Below are 21,438 nucleotides of genomic sequence, written 5' to 3' on the forward strand. Positions count from 1 at the left end.
GAGGTAGATTTGCTAAAGAAGATTGCTGTTTTGCCTCTATTTATTTGCTGCCCCGACATGCTTTCATAAGAGGCAAGAAGATCAAGCACCTTTTGACATTCTTCTCTAGTGGACCTGCAAAACAATAAGCTATCATCTGCAAAAAGCAAATGGGTTAGTTTCGGGCTTCTTCTACTCAATGCAAATCCATGTATGGATCCCTCCCTTGCTGCCTTCAAGATTAAAGAGTTTAGGCCTTCTGTACACAACAAGAATAGAAAGGGAGATAAGGGATCGCCTTGGCGAATCCCCCTTGCAGGTTTTATCAAACCCTTTGGTTCACCATTCACCAACACCGAATATGAAACTGTTTTTACACAAACCATCATAAGTGCAATCCATCTTTCATTAAACCCCAAATTTCTCATCACCTCCTCCAAGAAACCCCATTCCACTCTATCATACGCCTTACTCATATCTAGTTTTACTGCCATATAACCAGACTTCTTTGAATTGTGATTATTCATGCTATGCAAAGTTTCGAAAGCCACAAGAATATTATCCGAAATCAATCTACTTTTTGTGAATGCACTTTGGTGTTCGGTTATGATTGAGGGTAGGATTTTTTTTAACCTATTTGCAAGGACCTTTGAAAAAATTTTGTAAAGGACATTGCAAAGGCTAATGGGGCGGTAATCAGTGACAGCAATGGGATTTTTTATTTTTGGAATTAAGGTTATGAAAGTATGGTTTAGGGGATGGGGTAGTGTGGCAGAATTTAAGTATGATAGTATGGTTTTGGTGACATCATTACCTACAAGATTCCAATAGTTTTGGTAGAAGAGAGGAGGCATACCATCAGGGCCAGGAGCTTTTAACGGAGCCATCTGTTTTAGTGCAGCTTCGACCTCCCATTCCATGAAATCTTGTGCCAATTGAGCATTCATATCATCGGTAATCACCTTCTCCATTGAAATCAGCCCCAAACTCGGATTGGAAGACTCAAAGAGTTGTTGGTAGAATGTTGTAAATGCCTCAGCAATACCCTCAGGTTGGTTGACCCAATTACCCGAATGATCTTGGACCCCTAAAATCCGATTTCTTCGATGCCTTTGAGTAGCCCTACTATGAAAATACCGTGAATTTTTATCACCATCAACCAACCAAAAGGCCTTAGCTCGCTGCCTCCACATCTGATTTTCCTTCACCAACAAATCATTAATCTCCATTTTCAAACTCCTCACTCGGACATTACTCCCATTTTGTATTGCTCTTTGTTCGGCTTTCACCAACCACTTCCTTTTTTCGGCCAATTCTCTCCTAACATGGCCAAAGTTTTTCCGACTCCATTGTGATAGCTCACTCCCACATTTTTCAATCTTTTTTATCACTTGTCTTTCGGCTTCACAAGGAAATGAATCTTTCCATACTGCTTCAATCACCCTTCCACACCCCTTATCTGACATCCACATTTCTTCGAAGCGGAATGGCCGTGAACTTGGAGGGGGTTCTATACCACTTGGAACAATCCATAGAGGGGAATGATCCGAAGTAGTACAAGTGAGATGAACAACCTTGGTGCCAGCAAAGTGGTTGAGCCAATCTGTTGTACATAAAGCTCTATCTAATCTTTCCCATATTGATTGACCCGAGGTATAATGTTTACTCCAAGTGAACCTTGAACCTGAATACCCTAAGTCCACAAATCCACATGCATCAATTGCTTCACGGAACAATTGCATTTGATTGTGACTTCTTCTACTTCCCCCCAATTTTTCTTCCCCTCTTGCCAACTCGTTGAAATCCCCCGCACACAACCATGGGCTTTGAAATTTCCTTTTTAAAGTTCGTAGCAAATCCCAAGACTCAAACCTCTTTTGAGTATCCGGTTCACCATAAAATCCTGTGAAGCGCCACTCGGCGTCTTTGTTCTTATTTATGATTGCATCGATATGATTCTTATCCGACCCCTCCACTGAAATATCAATTGATGATCTCCAAAAAAGCACTAACCCTCCTCCCCTACTTGTTCTTGGTGATACGAACATATTTTCAAATTGAATTTTCCTTTTCACATCTTTTAGCCTTGTTTCATCTGCCCATGTTTCGGCTATGAACACGACAGAGGGATCTTTTGCCCGCACCATCTCAGCAAGCTCATTGACTGTACATGGGTTCCCAAGCCCACGACAGTTCCACACTAAGCAACTCATTGTGTTTGGCGGGGCTGAACATCAGCCTCCACCATTGAAAAAAGTTTGTTACTCTCATCTTCTGAAACCCGCCTATGCTTGCTTGGTAACTCCGGATGAGCATCCCCACTCCTCTTCCTACAAAGTGTCCTCCCCTCTTCTAAATTACCCCCTGACTTTGGTTGATCCCTGCCATAGGGTATTCTTCTGTTTCTTGGTTTGTTGCTGGTTGCTGTTTCGGCCTTGGAAGAAGGAATTTTTTTTCGTGTTGCCCTGGTTCCAGCAATCCGTGCTCCTTGATTCTCCTCTGACGTGGCATGCTGATTAAGGGAAGGAAAATCCCCCTTAATTGCTACCTCATTAATCTGCCTTGACTCAATTAAGGTGTCATAAACAATTCCCGTTACCACCTCATTACTCTCTTGAATTGGGATTTCAATTAGCTCTGCCGTTAGACTCTGATTTGGGCTGGATTTCTTTGCACCATTAACTTCCTCCATTAATTTAGGCTCATTAATAGGAGTTTTAATAGGATCAGATATTGTTGGGATTGAGTCCGTTTCTGTCTGTACCTCTATTTCAGCCCCGTGTAACGCTTCTTCCACATTAAATTCCTCCCGCTGCATGCAATCAATGCTCTCATCACTGCTTATACCCGTTGCCATGGATGAGTGGGGCGCTTCCACCGGACCTCCATTCCCCGCCTGCCCCTCCGTTACACTTGGTTGTGGATTGTTGCCCTGAACCGAGGCATGCACTCTAGGTTTCTGCCTCTCATAATACCCAGGAACGTAGATAACATCCTTGCCTGATGATGTATACGGTGCTGCCTTTAAAGTTGAGTCAAATTGTTGCTGCTCCGGTGTAAGTGTACCCTTACTGTCAATCCAGAGTTCACAATTCTTATCACTGTGATTCAGACGTCCACACCAAAAACAAACATTAGGCAGTCGCTCATACTTGAATTTCACCCAAACTTTTTCTCCATTCTCCATTGTAATCAACCTTCCTCGACAGAGAGGGAGAGAAATATCTATAAGGACTCGAACTCGTATAAAAAGTCCCCCATCATCATTAACTGCCCCAGTTGATTTTTGTACCTCTCCGACTACGTCACAGATTTCTTCAGCCACTCGCCTATTCATATAACGAACTGGAATATCATGAACTTGAACCCAGAATAGAGTAGTTTTGAAGATCAGTTCACGCACTGGTACATCGGAATTGTATCTCTGTAGCATGACTAAATGCTTGTCAAAACTCCACGGTTGGTTTTGCAAAATCCTATCCACATCGCCAAGATTGTCAAAAACAAATAAAACTCGCTGATCCTTATGATTACGGATTTTAAATCCATTAGTGGACCTCCATAGCTGCTTGAAAGTCCTCGCCATTGCTTCCATATTCAAAAATCGGGGAGTTAAAAATTGTGCTGCTAGCAGAAACTCTCCTGATCGTTGGTCTCGTTGAAGAACAAAACCTGTTATCTCTCTCTCTGACAAAGAAAAATTGTTCCATTTGGCTGCCAGATCCTCCATGATAGAATATGGAGAAGAAGACAACCTAACTTGTGTTTCCCTTAACCCCACAAAAATACCCAACTAGCTCTAAAGACAAACTTGTTGCCTTAGAGGACAAAAACTCTCCTTCTTAGGAAGGGACAGAACACTACTACTGCTGTAGGAAAAGAGAGAAAACTCACTCACCTACCAACAGAGAGACTTCACACTATGCTAATTAAGCTTAATTTTCAATTGTTGATTTTAGATATTATATTAAATACAAATATTATAAAGATTTAAAACTTTAGGTGGATTTGATTAAATCTAAATTCTTAATCTTTTAAACATATCCAAAAAAAAAAATATTTGAATTTTAATTACTTAAATCCATATCTACATGCTCAAATCTTGTTATCCAAATGCACTTAAAAATGATTATGTTGGAGAGGTATTAAAGACTATGTTGTCGCGCCATAGGTAAACATTTTGTGCAATGTATATTTGTGTAGACACTTAAGCATAAGTATCTTGTCTTTATTTCAACTACAAAAAGAACATTGATAACCTTGTCACATACTATTATTGACTCTTATATCACTCATTGGAGGATGAGTTTCGGCCCAATTATGTTCTTAATTCGTCAACCTTTTTACTTTTGTATTTTTTTATTTTAAATGTGAGATTTTCACTCATATCATATGTATATATCCAACATATTAGGATCTTCTCAAATTGCTTTGAAATAAAGAAGATATATTTATCGGTTCAAGTTTAAATGACGTAGCATTATATTTATCTTTAAATTTATTAATTGCCAAATCCTAATCATAAAACGGACTCTCTGTTTTAAAGAAAATGGATAGGTTCCTTTTCCCAATATGAAGGCCTTGGAATTTAGAACGTGAAGAAGTGATGGACCACATATACCATCGAAAGATGAGAAGTGTTTGAGTGATTATGTAACCTATCTTGTTCATTCGATTAAATGCAATGCCGTGGGTTTCAGTATAACTATTAGCTAGTGTACAAGGTGAGCTTCAGTTCTTGACTGGAATCGAAAAGATAATTTATCATATCTCTGTCATAGAATTAAATGCAAAGCAACTAGTCGGTCCAAGTTGAACTTGACATGAATCTAAATTGTTCCTTGAGCTTAACACATCTCTGTCATACAATTAAATTTCTCTTTTGGCTGAATAAGTAACGCTGGTTAAAATATATATATATATATATACACACACACAATTAGGGTTGCCGAGAACAGTTTATTTAGTCGAAATTGAAATTTTTTTATTGAAAGTACTGTAAATAAAAGTAAAACTAGCTAAAATAGTACAGTAAAATCCATGAAAATTACTAAAAAGTGCAGTGAGATTCATAAATAGTAGTAAAAATAAGCTGAACAGTAGCAAAAATAAATTAAATAGTAAAATAAGCTGACTTTAAACTCTAATCCCAAACACAACCTAAATGTTTAATCCTTCAAGGTGTAGATCATTTCCAAGATGCTTCATGCTTGAAACCTATTTGAGTAAACTTGTTTAAGCAATGTTTAAATTTCTAAATTCTATGGCTTGTTTGGTAATGTTGTTCTAGTAACGTTGTTTAAGTGTTGTGGAAATATGTGTAAGAGAAAAAGTGTTATGGAAATGCGTGTAGTGTTATTTAAACAACGAAAACTGTTATTCAAGTAATGTTGCCAAACAAACCCAATTTTTTTGGGTACACATTTTTTTTTAAGCACTCTAAGTGTCCGTTTGGAAACAACTTATTTAGCTGAAACTGAAAACTTTTTACTGGAAGTACCGTAGATAAAAGTAAAAGTTAGTTGAATAATACAGTAGAACTTATGAATAGTATCAAAAAATGCATTAGGACCTATGAATAATTGCAAAAATAAGCTAAAAGTGTAAATAAATTGAAAAATTCAGCACATCTCAACCCACACTAACTTCTTTTAAATTGGGTACACCTTGTTTAAGCTTAGCACATCTTGTAATGATACTTTAAAAATGTTAAATTTTATTTTTATTTAACAAACAAAGGAAAACCAACCAACATTTCATATTGGGGTACTCTGAAATCAAAAAGTAATCTGGCCCCCAAAAAAAGAAAAAAAAAAAAAGATAGATAGGTAGAAGAAAAGAAATCAAAAATCCTATAATGATAACCAGATGATCCGTACAATCTTAAGTACCCCACATTCTCTGACAAGGTATGCTGTGTTGGGGTGTGTTCCTTTTGGATTTAACTTTTATTATAGTTTTAGGTGCTCTTGATCTGATTTGACCACATGATCTTATTTTTTACTAAGTTGCAAGCCACGCTCAATTATCTTAAAATTTGTATACCATAATCCTCAATGTCCATCTTTGTGCAAGAGAGAGATACAGAGATTTGAACTAATAAAAAAACTGGCAAATAGCCTTTGCTTCCATTAAAGATCAACTTCTCTCACAGGGTGTAACACTCACCTCCATGAGGAAAATTCCAAACTTTATACAATTCTAACCCACAAAATTTCCATGGGCTTCAAGTTAGTCATAAACATTTAAAAAAAAAAAAAAAAATCCCTAACAAAAAAGACAAGGACAAAAGAAAGGACAAGAGAGTTCAGGAGTGACAATGAGGAAAGACGTTAAAAAAAGAGAAGCACAAACTTATGCTTCATCTTAGCCATCTTCTTCAAGAAAACCCATCAAGCTCTTAGCTTTGTTTCATCTAAGCATGGAAGTTAGAGAGCGAAAAACCACTTCTTCACAAGGAATAGTAATACCCATATCATGATCAAAGCCAAATTCTTCTTCAGCTTGGCGTAGGAGGCATTGGAACTCAGGGTGAGTCAAGAATGAAATGGGAACAATGTACCTACTTCTCTTTTCACCAACATAGACAGCAAAGTGGCCCTTTGGAACATCTAGAGGAAGACCATCCTCATCATAGTCATTTTTCTTGCCTAAGCTTGAACATCTTTTGAGGATTTGTTTAAGGACTGCTGTTTGAGAAATTTTGTTTGATTTTCTTATGGCCATTTTGAGTTGAGAGAGACAGTGAGGGGCTTGGTGCAAGGAAGTGATGCAACTATGCAAAGTATTGAGAGAGAGAGAGAGAGAGAGAGAGAGAGAGAGATAAGAGAGTAGTGAAGTGTAGGAGGTGGTGGTGATGGAAAGGGTGAGGGTTGATGGGGTATTTATGATGAAGCTTTTGAGAGAGAGAGAGAGAGAGAGAGTGGTCATGACTCATGTGGAGTGTAGGAGCAAAGGACAGACCACGGGTGTTTTGGGGTTTGTGTTTATGTGTGAGGACATTGTGGGAGCCAAGACCATTGGGTTTTACTCTTCTATGTTGGTCCTCCTATTGACAATATGGACCCCCTCTTCTCTCTGGCCATAATTCTCAAGGTTCTTTTCTACTTTCAACACACATTAATGTTTTGAATTGACCAATATCTTCATTATTATGTTTGCAGCTCTACTTTGACGGAGTACTGTTTGGGTGATTTTGGTACAAGCCTGAATTTTACAGGTCACCTCTCTTAATGCCTAACTAACCTGGTTTAGACTTGAATTCCAACATCACTCTCACACTCACACTCACACTCACACTCACACTCACCTTTATGTGGAGGTATTATTGCATGTTGTCTAAAGTTGTTCTTCTTTAGGTGTTTAAGAAAATTTTTGTAGCGGACAATTATTAATATGTTTGGTACATTAAATGAAGATTATATTAGAAATTGTAATTTTTATTATTAAGAATAAAAAATATTGTAATCCTATCTCCTCTGCTTTTTGTACTTTTGGTACTTGTGTACTTATTTCTATAAAAAGATATTGTAATTTGTAATGAAATAATTATTTATATATATATATATAAGTTTGATTACATTTGGAATGTTGGTAAAACATGATGCTTAAGGAAAACTTGTGTTTTTAGATAATTCTAGAAGTTATTAAATGTAATAAGAAATATTCATTTTAATTGCATCAAAGATAATGTATCTAAATTTTTATGTTCTCTTTTACCTAACCTAGACCTTATCAAAACTCTACATTTATGTCAATGTGTTAATACTTGCCATGAGTAAATTGGGTGAATGCATTTATTACTATGTATTAAATATTTATAGACAGTACATTAATTATTTTTATAAAGGGAATTTATCTGTTTATTTTTATAAACTTTATATATAAAAAAAAAAAAAAATCACTTTGTTTGGAATATTTTTATAAAATTGAACATGTTTGATTTTTGGTTGACCTTGTAAACTGTGCCACTTAATTAAGCTTTTTAAACCTCACTATTTTACACTTTATTGTCCTAATATATTTTTTGAATTGAATTTAAATTTCATTCTATATTTAAAATCTTCAATAAAATCTTGACATATCATATTTATACAAACACAATCATAATAAATGCATAGTAATGGAATATTTAGTTTCATAGACCAATATAATAATAATAATAATAAATGACTATTAATAACTGCCATAATTATCAAATTTCATATTTAGACAAAAATAAAAATAAAAATAATACAAAGAAAAAATCATATCATCTTAGAATTTCTTGTGCATTGCATGAGTTACCACTAGTATATGTAAAAAAGTCCGGTTAATGGATGCTTTTAGAGTATTTCTTTATAGACTATTTTAGGAAAAAATTTATACAACTTTTATGACTAATATAAAAAATTGTCAAAAAATCAATTAATTTTTCTTTTCCCATAAAAAATTTCTAAATATATTTCTTAAACAAATGCCTTGATGACATTGTTAACCTTTCCTATGTAAAAACAAGAACCTCAGTCATAATAGTCTAAGAATTTCTACAAAGTGGCACATTTATTAAGGAAATATGATTCTTTTAATATAGCCTTCCACCTCGTCAAAACCCAACATTTATGTCAATGTATTAACCATGAGTAAATAGGATAAATGCATTTCTTAATTATCTAGAGATGGTGCACTAACTATTTCTGTAAAGGAATTTTATTATTATTATTATTATTATATAAATAATTCATTTGGGATCATGTAACAAGTTTCCTTAGATAAAATTTTAATACCACTTTCAGTTTTTTGTAACAAGTGAGTGAAATCAGTATTTTTTTTTCCTATAAAAAGTTTCTAAAAATATTTCTTAAACCAATACCCTTAGAGCATTTACATCAGTACATGTATAATAGAAAATGTGTAAAATTTACAGAATTTTAAATAAAATGGACCCATATTAGTCTATTTATAATTATATAAATTTACAAATTTGCTATAATAACTGTATAAATTTACATTGATAATGAAGAAAGGGAGTGAATGGTGGTTGTAGTATGCGAAAAAAGAGAAACAATTTAAAAAATAAAGAAAAATTGATATTTTAATGAAATATAGTATAAAATAGATAATCTAGTGTGAGATGTTTTGAGAAATAAGTATGTAAAATAGAAAAAGTAGGTTCATATGCTAAAATAGATAAGAATTTTTACATAGACTGATGTGAATGCTCTAAGGGTATCCGTTAACTTTTCCAATTTATTTGAAACATACACACACACACCCAATCATAGTGGTCTAAGGTTTTGCCAAGTGGTGCAATCCTTGATAAGTAGTTAAGTACAACTCTCTTCATTTAGCTTTCCACCTCATCAAAACTTTTCATTTATGTCAATGTATTAATTACTTGCCTTGACTTAATTGGATAAATGCATCCATTTATATGTATTAATTATCCATAGACGGTGCATAAACTATTTTTATAAAAAGAAATTTAAATGGTTATTTTCATAAAATTTATATACAAACAAAACAATTTATTTGACACAATTACTTTCAAAAAGGAAAAAAAAAATTGATTTGGAATATAACATTCTTCCAATCGTTTAATTGATTTATAACAATTGAAACTAAAATCATCAAAAGATAAAAGCAAATTTAATAACACATGCAATAAAAATATGAAAAACAGTTGTATGCTTAAATTAGTCGAAATAGTTAAATATTTGTAAGTTCACTAGGGTGATATGTTCATATTTTTAATTAGAGAAATGATATGTCTACAACAATTTTACATTATTTTTACAATAAATCTTAAATGACAGGTTGTTACTGGTTGTTATTATTGGGGCAAAAAAGTAATCTTAATATTAGTTTTAAATTTGAACCAATAACAACTAACCACCTGTGATTTATTGTAAAAATGTTGTAAAATTGTTGTAGACGTAACATCTCTTTTTTAATTATATTTATTTTTACCGTTTACATTTCCTAACTCATTTAATGAAATTTTCCCAAAAAAATTTTTTTTTTACTAACACACACACACATAACCAACACTGTAGTAGCCAAATTATTATTATTTTTTTAAATACTAAGTATTTTAATACACACACGGGGAGAGTGAAAAATATTTTAAAGAAATTGACAGTAGTGTAGTAGCCAAAATGTATGTTGTGTAGTCAAATAGAGTACTAACATTCCTATATAATAAAAAAGTACTAATACGATAAATTGCATTTAATTTCATGTACTAATTATTTATGTAAAATGTTATGATTAATTTTATAATATGTATGTAAGAAACAATTGATTTATAGTACGATATTCTTGGTCAAATTAAGTTGCTTTGGCAACAAATGAAACAAAGTCCATAAAAAATAATTATGCTCTTAAATTAATAAAATAATTATCAATTCACATAATTGATAGGTTCATATTCTTAATTATATTAATTCTAACAATTGCATTTTCTCTCTTCTAATTGCATGAAATATAATTGAAGTTAATTTCCCAAATATATACTATATAATAAGTATTATACATGTATCATAAGATAATTTCTTACAAATATTTCAAAACACACCACTTATCATGTGGATGTCGAATAATTTTCTCACAATAGTTGAAGTGATAAATTATCAATATTCAATAGTAGCCACTAAAGTGATGTAAGTGGTGAGTCAATATAAAATTCAATAATAATTTACTACCTTAGAAAATTATGAAAAACAATTATTATGCAGGTAGCATTACTCACAAAAAAAAAAAAACAAAAAATCATTCCAAATTTTTTTTTTGACCATTTCATTCTGCATTTACCTCTGCTATATAGCATCAATATTTATTGCACAACACTATTCCAGCTTTAATTACCTAACTTAGGTCTAATTTTTTAAGGACAAAACTTAAGTATAGTACCTTAGATGCTGTTCTTTAGGTTCTCCTCTTAAAATTTAGTTATGTGATTACTTAAGTAAAAAATACACTTCCATCCCATGACAAAAAATCCACATGACAGATTTTTAAGAGGAGAACTTAAAGAATAACACCTAATTACTGTACCTAAATTTTGCCCATTTTTTAAATCTCTCTCTCTCTCTCTCTCTCTCTCTCTCTCTCAAATAATATATCCATAACCTCAAAGGGTTTTTTTTTTTTTTTTAATCCAAAAAGAAAATTTATGTATAAACTAGTTAGTGAAGTTTTAGTCCTGCACAAATGCTAAACTAACTTAAAAAAAGAAAAAGAAAAAAGAAGAAGTCTAAACTTAAACAAAACCTGAATTTTGTAAAACTAGGCTATTTTACTCTAAACTGAAAGTAGAATCTTTCCTATATTTTAATTATTTTACTTAAATAAAAAACTTACAGCCTCCTCTCTCTCTCTCTCTCTCTCTCTCTCTCTACCTGAATTCACGGACAATAACGTGTGTACTCTTCAGTACAGTCTCGTTGATGGTTTGGCTTTTGCTGATTGTTGGGGTTGTGAATCTGTGGACTAAAAGTGACATAAATAATAGGTTCTACTAGTCCACAAATATTTTGCAGAAACCCATGTGCAATAAGTTACTGCTCTCGTTGCAGGTTTTGAGCTTTGACCTCAATGCCTTTTACTCTTTTTATCTTTAAATGGTCACCGACTCTGATAGAGATATAACAAATAAAGCAAAAGCCTGAAAGCCTTTCTTCATGACTCCTATATTTTAATATTCTCAAGTCCAAGGATAAGGATTTATTTAGTACATCTACTCAAACATATATCTTTAGTTTTGGGCAAGACTTTGTCCAGTAAAAATTTTTATTGGACACGTTGGATGGTGGACACGTGTAACTTTCACTGGACACAAGCCACACCCTTTAGTTTTTAAATGACATCATACGTATTTTTACACATTTTTTCATCTACACAATTTTCACATATTTTTTCAAACACATATTTTCAGTTTTTAAATCCACGTATCAAACACCTCGTTAAAGATTCTCTAACTTCCTAAACTTCTTTTTGCTTCTTTATTTACTTTTTTTTTTTCCCACTTTCTGCTGGGCTCAGTAATTTCAGTTCCAATATGCACTCGCGTGCCTATGTGTAAAATGACAATAAAAAAGGTTAGAAGAGTAAAAACAATCCCTTCTTGGATAAGTGAAGATAGCCCATTTAACCTACATAACACAAATATAAATGCTTGTGGAGTGTGAGGAGTAATGGCCAAAATTCAAGTTTTCAGGAAAAAAACTTCACACACACATACACTTAAATTGGGGCTAGAGTAAAATTTTTATTTTGTAAAAAAAAGGGTCTTTTACCTACTGCACCTTTTAGACTAGTTGGTACCTCTCTAATTACTTAGTGCTTGGGGTACTAAAAAGGAGAGCGTGAGTTCATGCTTGAGGGGCAACATATTTAGTGTGTAAGGATTTCTAACAATCTAAAAAAGAAGAAGAAGAAGGAGAAGAAGAAGGTCTTCACCTGATATTCAAATAGAATTGTGCTACTATACCATAGTATTTTTCCACTTGTAGTCAATCAGCCTATTCTAGTGGGAAATAATTCAAATCAGTTCTTGTTTCTCAACTTAAGGAAATGAGAGGTGGATTCCTATCAACAAAGCTGACAAGAAAAACAATTGTACACCAATATATATATATATATATATTGATGTACAACAAGTGGGAAGGAGAATTCAAAACACAAGTTCTCAAAATATGAAAGAAATGAAAAACAACTCTTTTTCTGTTTTGGATTTATTGTTTTCAGAAACAAAGAAAACACAGATTTTTGTAAAAGGACCAATGCATATTAAGTGCACAGTAATGCATAAATAAATCTATTTCTTAAGCTACTTTTTTTTCTCACCTCAAGCAACCCAATGATGTTTAGCTTCATGTGTCACTATTCTTTAATTATATTTTTGTCTCGTTGCAAGTTTTTCTCTTTAAACCCTTTTCTCATAATTCATTTTTGATTTGATTGGTCATTCCTATGATTTCGTGTGGTCTTGCTCATGAGAAAATGATCTTATAGAGTGGCTATGTGAAGTTACCCTTCCACATGTGGTGAGTCTCACATGTTGTGAAAGCATTGTCTCATGAAGCGACTTTATAAGATACCTCCTCTTTGTGAGCTGATCATTGTTAAGGGAAAAAGAATTGAAGCTTGCTAGAAGTGAAATTGGGGAATTCATGGAGAAAATTTGGGTGGTTTTGATGTCTATTTGCCAGCAACTTTTTCTTTTAGCCTTGGTTTATTTGATATACAACTTTTTAAATCATCATTTTTTCCTAAATACAAGCACATAGGCAAATTGTTAACTAAGTACTCATCCGAATGCACCTGTGTTGTGATTTGCTCTAATTTGAGGAATTTATTGGTGGATAGGTGATAAATTTGGGTTTAATGGGTGGTGGGTTTCTAGGGAAATAGTATATTTTTCAAGAATTATACGGTGGGTTGGTGTTAATTTGGGGTTTTTGGGAGGGATTGGTGATCAAAGTTGTAGTTTTTGTAGGAAAATCTTTGGTGGGTGTTTGGCTGGTTTCAATGATGAGTCAATATCAATTAAATCTCTGTTTGGTTCTTGAGAAAAAAGAAGGAAAATAAAATTTGTGATTTTTTTTTTTTAAATTTCAGCAACCAAACATTTTTTTGGTTTTTTCGTTCTCAACATTCCAAAGGCGATTTTGGTTAGAAAAAAAATTTCACAAAATTGTTCTTTGTTCTTCATCCCAAAAAACAGTTTTCAAATAAATAAATGAAAATGAAAACACATCCAAACTGAACATAGAGTGTGTCCCAATAAAAAGGGTTTCCCATGTGATCCTGTTGAAACCACAACCACTAATTAGGAGACTTGGAAACAGAAATAAGTCCACTCCAAATATGCACCACTGATATCTTCCTACCCTGGCTCCATTCAGCAAAGCTCTCCCCCCATCTTCTAAGGCTTAGAAAGTGATGAAAATTTATATTAAGTGCCTGATACAGCATTGTTCAGGATTTGTGTCTTCCCTTTTTGTTTTTCTCAACCCTATGAGTTCAGAACAGCACACATATTCCCACAAGAATGAAATCCCACAAATCTATCATAATTTTGTTCTTAATTGGTGGCCAAGACCAACTTCTAAAACACAGTATCTTAACCTTTAAGTCATTTATCCAAATCCACAACTAGGTCCCTTCTAAGTCTTCAAAAGTTCATCAACTGAAAAACAAAGATACTTATAGTATTATTTACTGTAGTTCTATTCAACTGGGTGGTAGAAATTAGAAAGTGACAATGGGTAAATCTTGTCAATGGTGAAACCGGAATTGAAGAACGTGAAAAGTATGGTAAATAATTATTGGTACGTCTTCGTCTTTGGAATCAGCTGAGCTCTCCCATGTTCTGAGACTGAGAATGGAAGATAAAAAACAGGAGAGAGACTAGAAAGGCCCACCATTCTCACTGATATGTGGTGCACTGCAGAGCTTATAGACTAGAGGGGATTTTCTTTAGGGTTGATGGAGACTGCTTTTATTGGCTTGGCACATGGAAGAACATGTTACTCTTGACCCAAAACCTCTAGTACAGACAACATAGTAAAGGTCCTAATGAGATCATTCCAAGTACTTGAAACGGTTAGCTTTACTTACCCAGCTATAACTTAAATTGTAACTGCCTGCTTGGAAGTTGGAATCTTTTATGAATCCCTAGGTTTTGTGAAATCTTTTTTCCTCAGTTTCACTGATTCCTACTGAAAATGTGGTGAGTTATGAGATCACGATATTAAAAAAATGAAAAGGCATGACGCCTTTATCTATCTCAACGTTTTTTTTTTTTAATGGTAATTGCATATGCATGGTAGATCTTGAACCCACGATCTCATCCTCTCCCTTATTCTTAATTCTTACAACAAAAGGATATAGCATTTGAGTTGGAACTTAGAACTCATTGGCAATGTTCTTACTAGAAACATTATCTATCTCTACATTTTCATATGGATATCTATGGTATCACAGAAAAAATATGATTAGTTCAGATGATATCAACTGGGTGTAGTACATAGTACATATTCATGTGGCTTGTAAAGAAATGCTTGGATGAAGAGTGATAATATGAATAATGGAACTTAATGATGATTTCAGAGTACATCATGTTCAATAGAGAGCTTTAGATACTCAAAATCTATAGAAATAAAATTAGTTGAGTATATCTGCAAAAGATGGTTCTACTTATATCCAAATATTCTTAAGCATGGCGAGAGCCACATGATCATACAAACATAGTGATGCCTTTAAAATGTAAACAAGCAAAATTAGTAATGCCTGTGGCTGTAAGGGAATCGACTACTAGAATGGAAAATAGCATGTGAGGTGATGTCTAACGTATATCACAAATAGCTAAAGGCAATTTGACAACGATTAATCATTGTACTACAACAAGTATTAAAAGCCTTATGCAATAATAGAGAAGAGAAAATTATTCACTTGACCTGCTTCAATTTAAGAGGATTTCTGAGATTTAAGGATAAGACTTGAACCTGGTATGTGCCAAACCAAGATAAGGTGAAAATGAATTGTAATTGTACTGGCGAGGACAGCATGTGCAGGGCCCATCCAATAGCTAGTCTGGATGGTCCCGTTGCAGTTAACTGCTTATAAGCATCAGAAGGACTAATACACGTACTTGAGGAGGGCCCTCAGCTTAATTGATATGTACTGCATAAAGGGAACTTTGATGCAGGATCACATGTTCTGTGAAAATCCAGGAAGCTTTGGAAAGAAAAGCAGGTTAAGGTGCAAATAAAGAGAAAACAATGAGGATACAATACAGAAAAATAGTGCAGTACTAGTAGAAATTATATCAAGGTCACAATTTAATCCATCACAAATTATAAAAAAGAGATGGTAGCAACATCATGAAGAATCTTATGCAGCAATTTCCGAGCCTCTCTGCTTGGCAGCCCCATCTTACAGACAATTCTTTGCAAATCATGCTTAAAAGGAAATTATATCATTTATGCACATGACAAATAAACCCAATATTGTTCTAATGGCATCATCCTAACCTCCTGCTGTATCACAACATCATGAATCATAGGTTAATACAAGCACAGGTTTCATTCAAAAAGGTTAACTAGCTACAATATTCTGAACCTCTCCTCTTGGCAACTCCATCTTACAGACAATTCTTAAAGCGCAAGATAATGCAAATCATGATTAAAGGGAAATTATATCATTTATGCATATGAAAAATAAACCCAATATTGTTCTAGATGCATCATTTTAACCTCCTGCTCTATCATAACATCATGAATCATATATTAATACAAGCACAGCATACATTCAAAAAGGTTAACTAATTACATCAGTCTTTTTGACTCTACAATAACAGCTAAATTGCTTGCAAGCCACCTTTAGCCCAACAAATTATGAGAGGACAACTTCTGGAACAACAAAATGTATCCTTGTTTCAGTGAAGCTATAGCCCAAGATAGAGGGTAGGTTGGTTCACTTGAAGAGAATCTTTTCTATAATTGGACTTGACTATTTTGTGCATATTTTATACATTAACAAGTTCTGTAATCTCTTGTAGAACAAGAGATGCAACATAATTCAGATAATGCGTTATCTTCTTCTTCTTCCTTCTTAATTTTTTTTTTCAAAGTGTCACTGTGTTTTATCTATTTTTATGATATATGATACTATTGGAGTGAAACAAAAGATCTAAAGAATAGTATTCATCAAAAAAAGAATTCTGCATAATTCTTAAATGATTCACACTAGCTTTTGCAAGCTTTCATTTTCTTAATTGACTTTAAGCAGAATTTCAGAACAAGTTCAAAAAAGAAAATAGATATTTTTAACAAGGCCAATGATACATGACAGCAAAGATGCAATAAATTTAATTTTATAACTTGTATTACTCCAATGATACATTTTTTTTTTGCCTCCTTTCCTTATTGATACAAAGTCAATGAGATAAAAAGGCCATTAAAAAAAAAAAAAAGAGAGGGAAAACAAAGCTGACAAAAAATTCTCCACGGCCGAGAACTAAGAAGGTACATATCATTGTCGCAAATGCCAACGAGTGTAATGCTGCAAAACCAATTTGAAGTAGAATCTGAAAAAATCTGCAGGAATAATGTTGTCATTCACTGGTCAGAGATAGATTTCAACTGTTGATGCGGCCCATCTATCACACTTATTTGTCGCTTGAGTTTAGCAATATGAGCTTGCACCTGTATAGTAAATCAGAATCAAACAGTCAAATATTTGGGTTGTACATGTTTCAGAATAATATTTAATATTTGAACAGTTTATCTAAATTAATATACGTAGGCAACAAGCTTGACTGAAATTATATAACACGCTTTTCATGCAACGGGAATACACAAAGTTAAAATTCTTGCACATATCTTCAAACAAGAAAGCCATCCCATTGCTCATTCCAAATTTTGGGATTTAAAACCAATTTAATTGGCTTATTTTGGAGTTCCTCAGTTAATCAACTAAGTATTGCAATTGACTTCATATAATTAGATAAGGAATTTCAGGATGAAAAAACAAATTCACATGAAGAAAGAAGAAAAACATATTATCCTAGAATTATTAAAAAATAAATAAACGAATGAGTTGTGAAACTTTTGAGATATGTGAGCATGTGAGGATTGTAGAATCATATATGATTATTTTGTTGGCTTCATAGAAAACTCAAGAATATACCAGGAATCTTAAGAGTGATTAAAAAATTTGTTGCTATGATCACATCTTAAGAGAGGATTCAGCCAAGTCCTGACCCTAGTCCTGCCCCAGAACAGTCAATCAGGTCTATGTTGCCTATTTAAAATTAAAGGCCATTTGAGATACAGGAATTCAGTACATGCTAATAAACACAGATGATGTGAATCGTATATAATGATGTCCAAAATGATATGTCAATAACTCTGTGTGAGCAACTGCCCATGAAAGAAACTGAACTGAAGAGAGAAATAATCTCTGGCTAGACTGGTTCTATACTTTCTGATATAGAGCAATGTCAAGGAGGTCAGTTCAATGCATATGGCAGATGCATCATCAGTGTTGGGATCATAGATCTCTGAGAGTTTGGAAAGTCTCTTTATGAAGGCTTGATAACACTTGTTGGGATACCACATTATCCTTAAAGCTGAAGCCAATAGGACTGTGCCTAATAATATTATATTAACTACTCAATCTTGTCACTATAAACTGATGCGGGACTTGATAACTTAAACAATCACATGTGAATATTCCAACAAATCTCTCCTTCCTTCATGAGTAAAGCTTCTACCATGTCATATCTAGATACAATCCAACTAGCCTCCCCTTTGAACGGAAGCCATTTTATTTTCATTTTTAACAATCCAAGCATCAATGTCATCATCAATCCAATGCTCACCATTAAGACTGCACCAAACTTATCAGTCCTGTAACTCAGAATTGTAGGAGTCCACCTAATAATGCATGGTTATCATACTCCTATGTTTCAACAACCATATTACCCAAAGCAAGCTACGTCTTTTGTTTAGTTTTTTTCCCCCCTATCAGTTTCCACCAAGCTATGTTTTTATCTACCCCCCCCCCCCCACCCCCCCCCCCCCCCCCCCCAATCCTGTTTCCTTAGCAGTCTTCTTCACTACAAGCATGCACCATGATGCATTTTTCTTAATTATCATTGCAAAGTCTAAGCTTATGTTGTATGAGTTTCATTTGATTGAATGACATGATGCTAACTATTGAGTACTATTATGATTTATCAAGCATACCAAATCCCATATACAAGATGTGACAAGAAAATATAGCCAAATCATTTTTTACTTTTTAAAGAAAAAGTTAGAGCCATAGATAAGAAACTGTAAAATTTGATTAATCCAGATCTAAATAGAGACTCACTTTTCCACCACAAACAACAAAAATGCCTCACAATTACCTAATAACTCACTTGAAAAATGCAGCTAGAAAACAAGCATTATTTCAAAGAAGGCATGCAACAACTCATATACACAATAAGAGAAAAAGATCCACTTTAGATTTTAAAACATAGTCCTTCAAATATGTAACCCAGGTTCTTTCTAAATGGCAGAAAGAATAAGAGCAAGGAGCTCTTTCAAGATGAAGTCTCTGAACAGAAAAATAAATGTACAGAAAGGATGGTATGAGCACTGCAACATGCAATGTATAGGGGCTCAGATTCTGTACCAAGAGAGCTAAAGACACATTTACATTGTTTATGGCTTGGATGATGATCGTGTTCAACAAGAATGCTTACATGACATGACAGACAACATTCATGATTTCAAGGAAGCACTCATGCTGACCTGTTGACGAGCTGCTGCAAGTTGTAAAAGTTCATCTGCTTCTGAGAAATTCATGAACCACTGACTTAGGGGGTGATCTTTAGTGTCACCTCTCTTCCTTCTACTTGCATCCTCAACTGGTACTACATGAAATTAAAAGGCATGTTTATCCATTGAAAGCATGGCCAATAGCAAAAGACTACAGAGCCGGTTAGGAAAGCACAAACCAGGAGGAGGCAAAGTAAATCCAATTGGTAATCTGGGCAGGGTTACAGCTGGATGATTCTGCACACGAGCTAAAAAACCTTCTGAAGGCTCAGGGAACACAATCTCATCATAAGTTTCCATAACAACAGGCTTCTTGGTAGACATGGAACCAGATTCATCCTCGGGGTACAACTTCAAATGATGATATCTGTGAATATATTAAACTTCAACAACATACTGTAAGCTAAGAGTTTATATTATCTTTTTACATATTTGGCTATCATTGTTGACTGCATCCTATATTTTATCTAAACACAAAAGGGTCAGGACAATTATTTGATAGGATCCTCTCATTTAAACACAAAAAGATCAGGAAAAGATTTCATACTTTAGCACATGATACATGTTAAAAGTCAGCCCACCTACTTCAGTCTTTTCAGTCATTTGGTTCCAATAAAAATCTTTGGAGATGACCGTATAAAATGTTTTGTGAACAAAATATATTTAAATCACACTGTTAAAACTAATGTAATTGAAATTTTTTTCTTGTTAAAACCAATCCAACACTGACCCAATCAGAAGGCGATTTTTACTCCGCTATCTATGCCAATAAGGCGCTAATGCTGCAGGATTTGTTGCCAGAGGACACTGGTAATAGCTCAGGCAGGTTGATGATCATTATAGTATTGTGGAAATCAAAACCAAGTAGTAGCTGTTTCAATCTTAATTTAGAATTGTTGTTTGATTTAGTAGTATTGTTCTTATTGATCACAATTTGGATCTTCACTGTATACTCCTAAATACATATAGTATTAAATTACAGTTTGGTTGAGCAAATACCATATAAATCAGAACCAGTTACAAAGCAAAGCAACTTACAAGTTTAAAGGCTTATCACAAACATCACTATGGAAATAAAGCGTGATAGCGATTTCAAATTCACCCCATCCAGCTTCTGATACCTCAAACGGTGGCGACTCCAGTACCCTTGTAGGGCTATTGAAACTGGAATGCAGCTGAAAAACAACGCGCTTTACCACCACTCCCAGATCCTCATTCATCGCCCCGCGAACATACACAGTCCACTTATGTGACTGGTACCTTATTACATTCACAAGTTAGAGAATGTAAAGAACAAGCATTCTATTCAATATGTAAAACAGTCTATTCCAGAAGCTATAAAGCTATAAACAAAACAGTGAAACACCTAAACAATACTTACTCGCTTGCCTTCTTCCCTAGCCAGAATGCCATGCTACCATACACAATGGGACAGCTTATTTCAACATCCTTGAGTTTCTTATTCAAAATCTACACCCAAAAAAAAATAAAATAAAATAAAAAATAAACAACCATTACTATACATAGATAATGAAAGTTCAAAACAGAGTATCACTGCGTAAAATTCAAAATTTGTTTTTGAACTTGTGGTAAACATTTTCATGCTAATTAAAACAATGGGTGCACGTTCAAATTTGATTTCAACATTAAGCTCAAGAAAAACAAATACAATAGAAAACACTAAAATTTACTATAACTAAAGCAAACTATAATAAAAAATAAAAAATAATAATAATAATAATAATAAAATAAAACAGATTTTGTTATCAAAAACAAATTTTGAGCATCTGGGTATCAATATTTTGGTGATTTAGGAAGTGGGTAGTCATCAAAATTTGAATCGAAACACAGAGAAACCATTACCTTCTTTTCAGTGTCCATTTTGGTTCGCTGTGATTTGAATGTGGGTCCACTTGTCTCTGGCTGATCTGGACTGTGTTTTTTGGAAGAGGAACTGTTATTCATTTCCTACAACAAAGTTCCTCCTTCTTCTTAGGAATCGGAGTTTGAATCCAAGAAATTAGGGTTTTCCTATGCGAGGTTACAGAGTACGGTCTCCAAACCACTAGGGGTCTCTAGAGGGGTAGCCTATGATAAGGCTTCACAGATGTATTATGTGAAACCAATAAAACTATGACACATCTCT

The 21,438-nt window shown here is 33.8% G+C and overlaps 2 protein-coding genes across 2 annotated transcripts; both read right to left on the minus strand.

The window, feature by feature from the left end:
- Window positions 1-6,076: 6,076 nt before the first annotated feature.
- LOC112040183 (protein SMALL AUXIN UP-REGULATED RNA 12) lies at window positions 6,077-6,907 on the minus strand. The gene has a single exon (XM_024073085.2). It carries the CDS (start codon window positions 6,703-6,705, stop codon window positions 6,391-6,393), a length of 315 nt encoding a protein of 104 aa, XP_023928853.1. The 5' UTR covers window positions 6,706-6,907; the 3' UTR covers window positions 6,077-6,390.
- Window positions 6,908-16,821: 9,914 nt separating this feature from the next.
- On the minus strand, window positions 16,822-21,419 carry LOC112040184 (transcription initiation factor TFIID subunit 14b). The gene is made up of 6 exons (XM_024073086.2): window positions 21,156-21,419; window positions 20,674-20,762; window positions 20,331-20,552; window positions 19,472-19,659; window positions 19,266-19,387; window positions 16,822-17,168 (listed from the first exon to the last, which is right to left on the minus strand). The coding sequence occupies exons 1-6, from the start codon at window positions 21,255-21,257 to the stop codon at window positions 17,082-17,084; spliced, it is 810 nt and encodes a 269-aa protein (XP_023928854.2). The 5' UTR covers window positions 21,258-21,419; the 3' UTR covers window positions 16,822-17,081.
- Between the last annotated feature and the right edge of the window lie 19 nt (window positions 21,420-21,438).

The sequence above is a fragment of the Quercus suber genome, unplaced genomic scaffold (assembly GCF_002906115.3).
Source record: "Quercus suber isolate HL8 unplaced genomic scaffold, Cork oak 2.0 scaffold_282, whole genome shotgun sequence".
In the NCBI taxonomy this organism is placed as follows: domain Eukaryota; kingdom Viridiplantae; phylum Streptophyta; class Magnoliopsida; order Fagales; family Fagaceae; genus Quercus; species Quercus suber.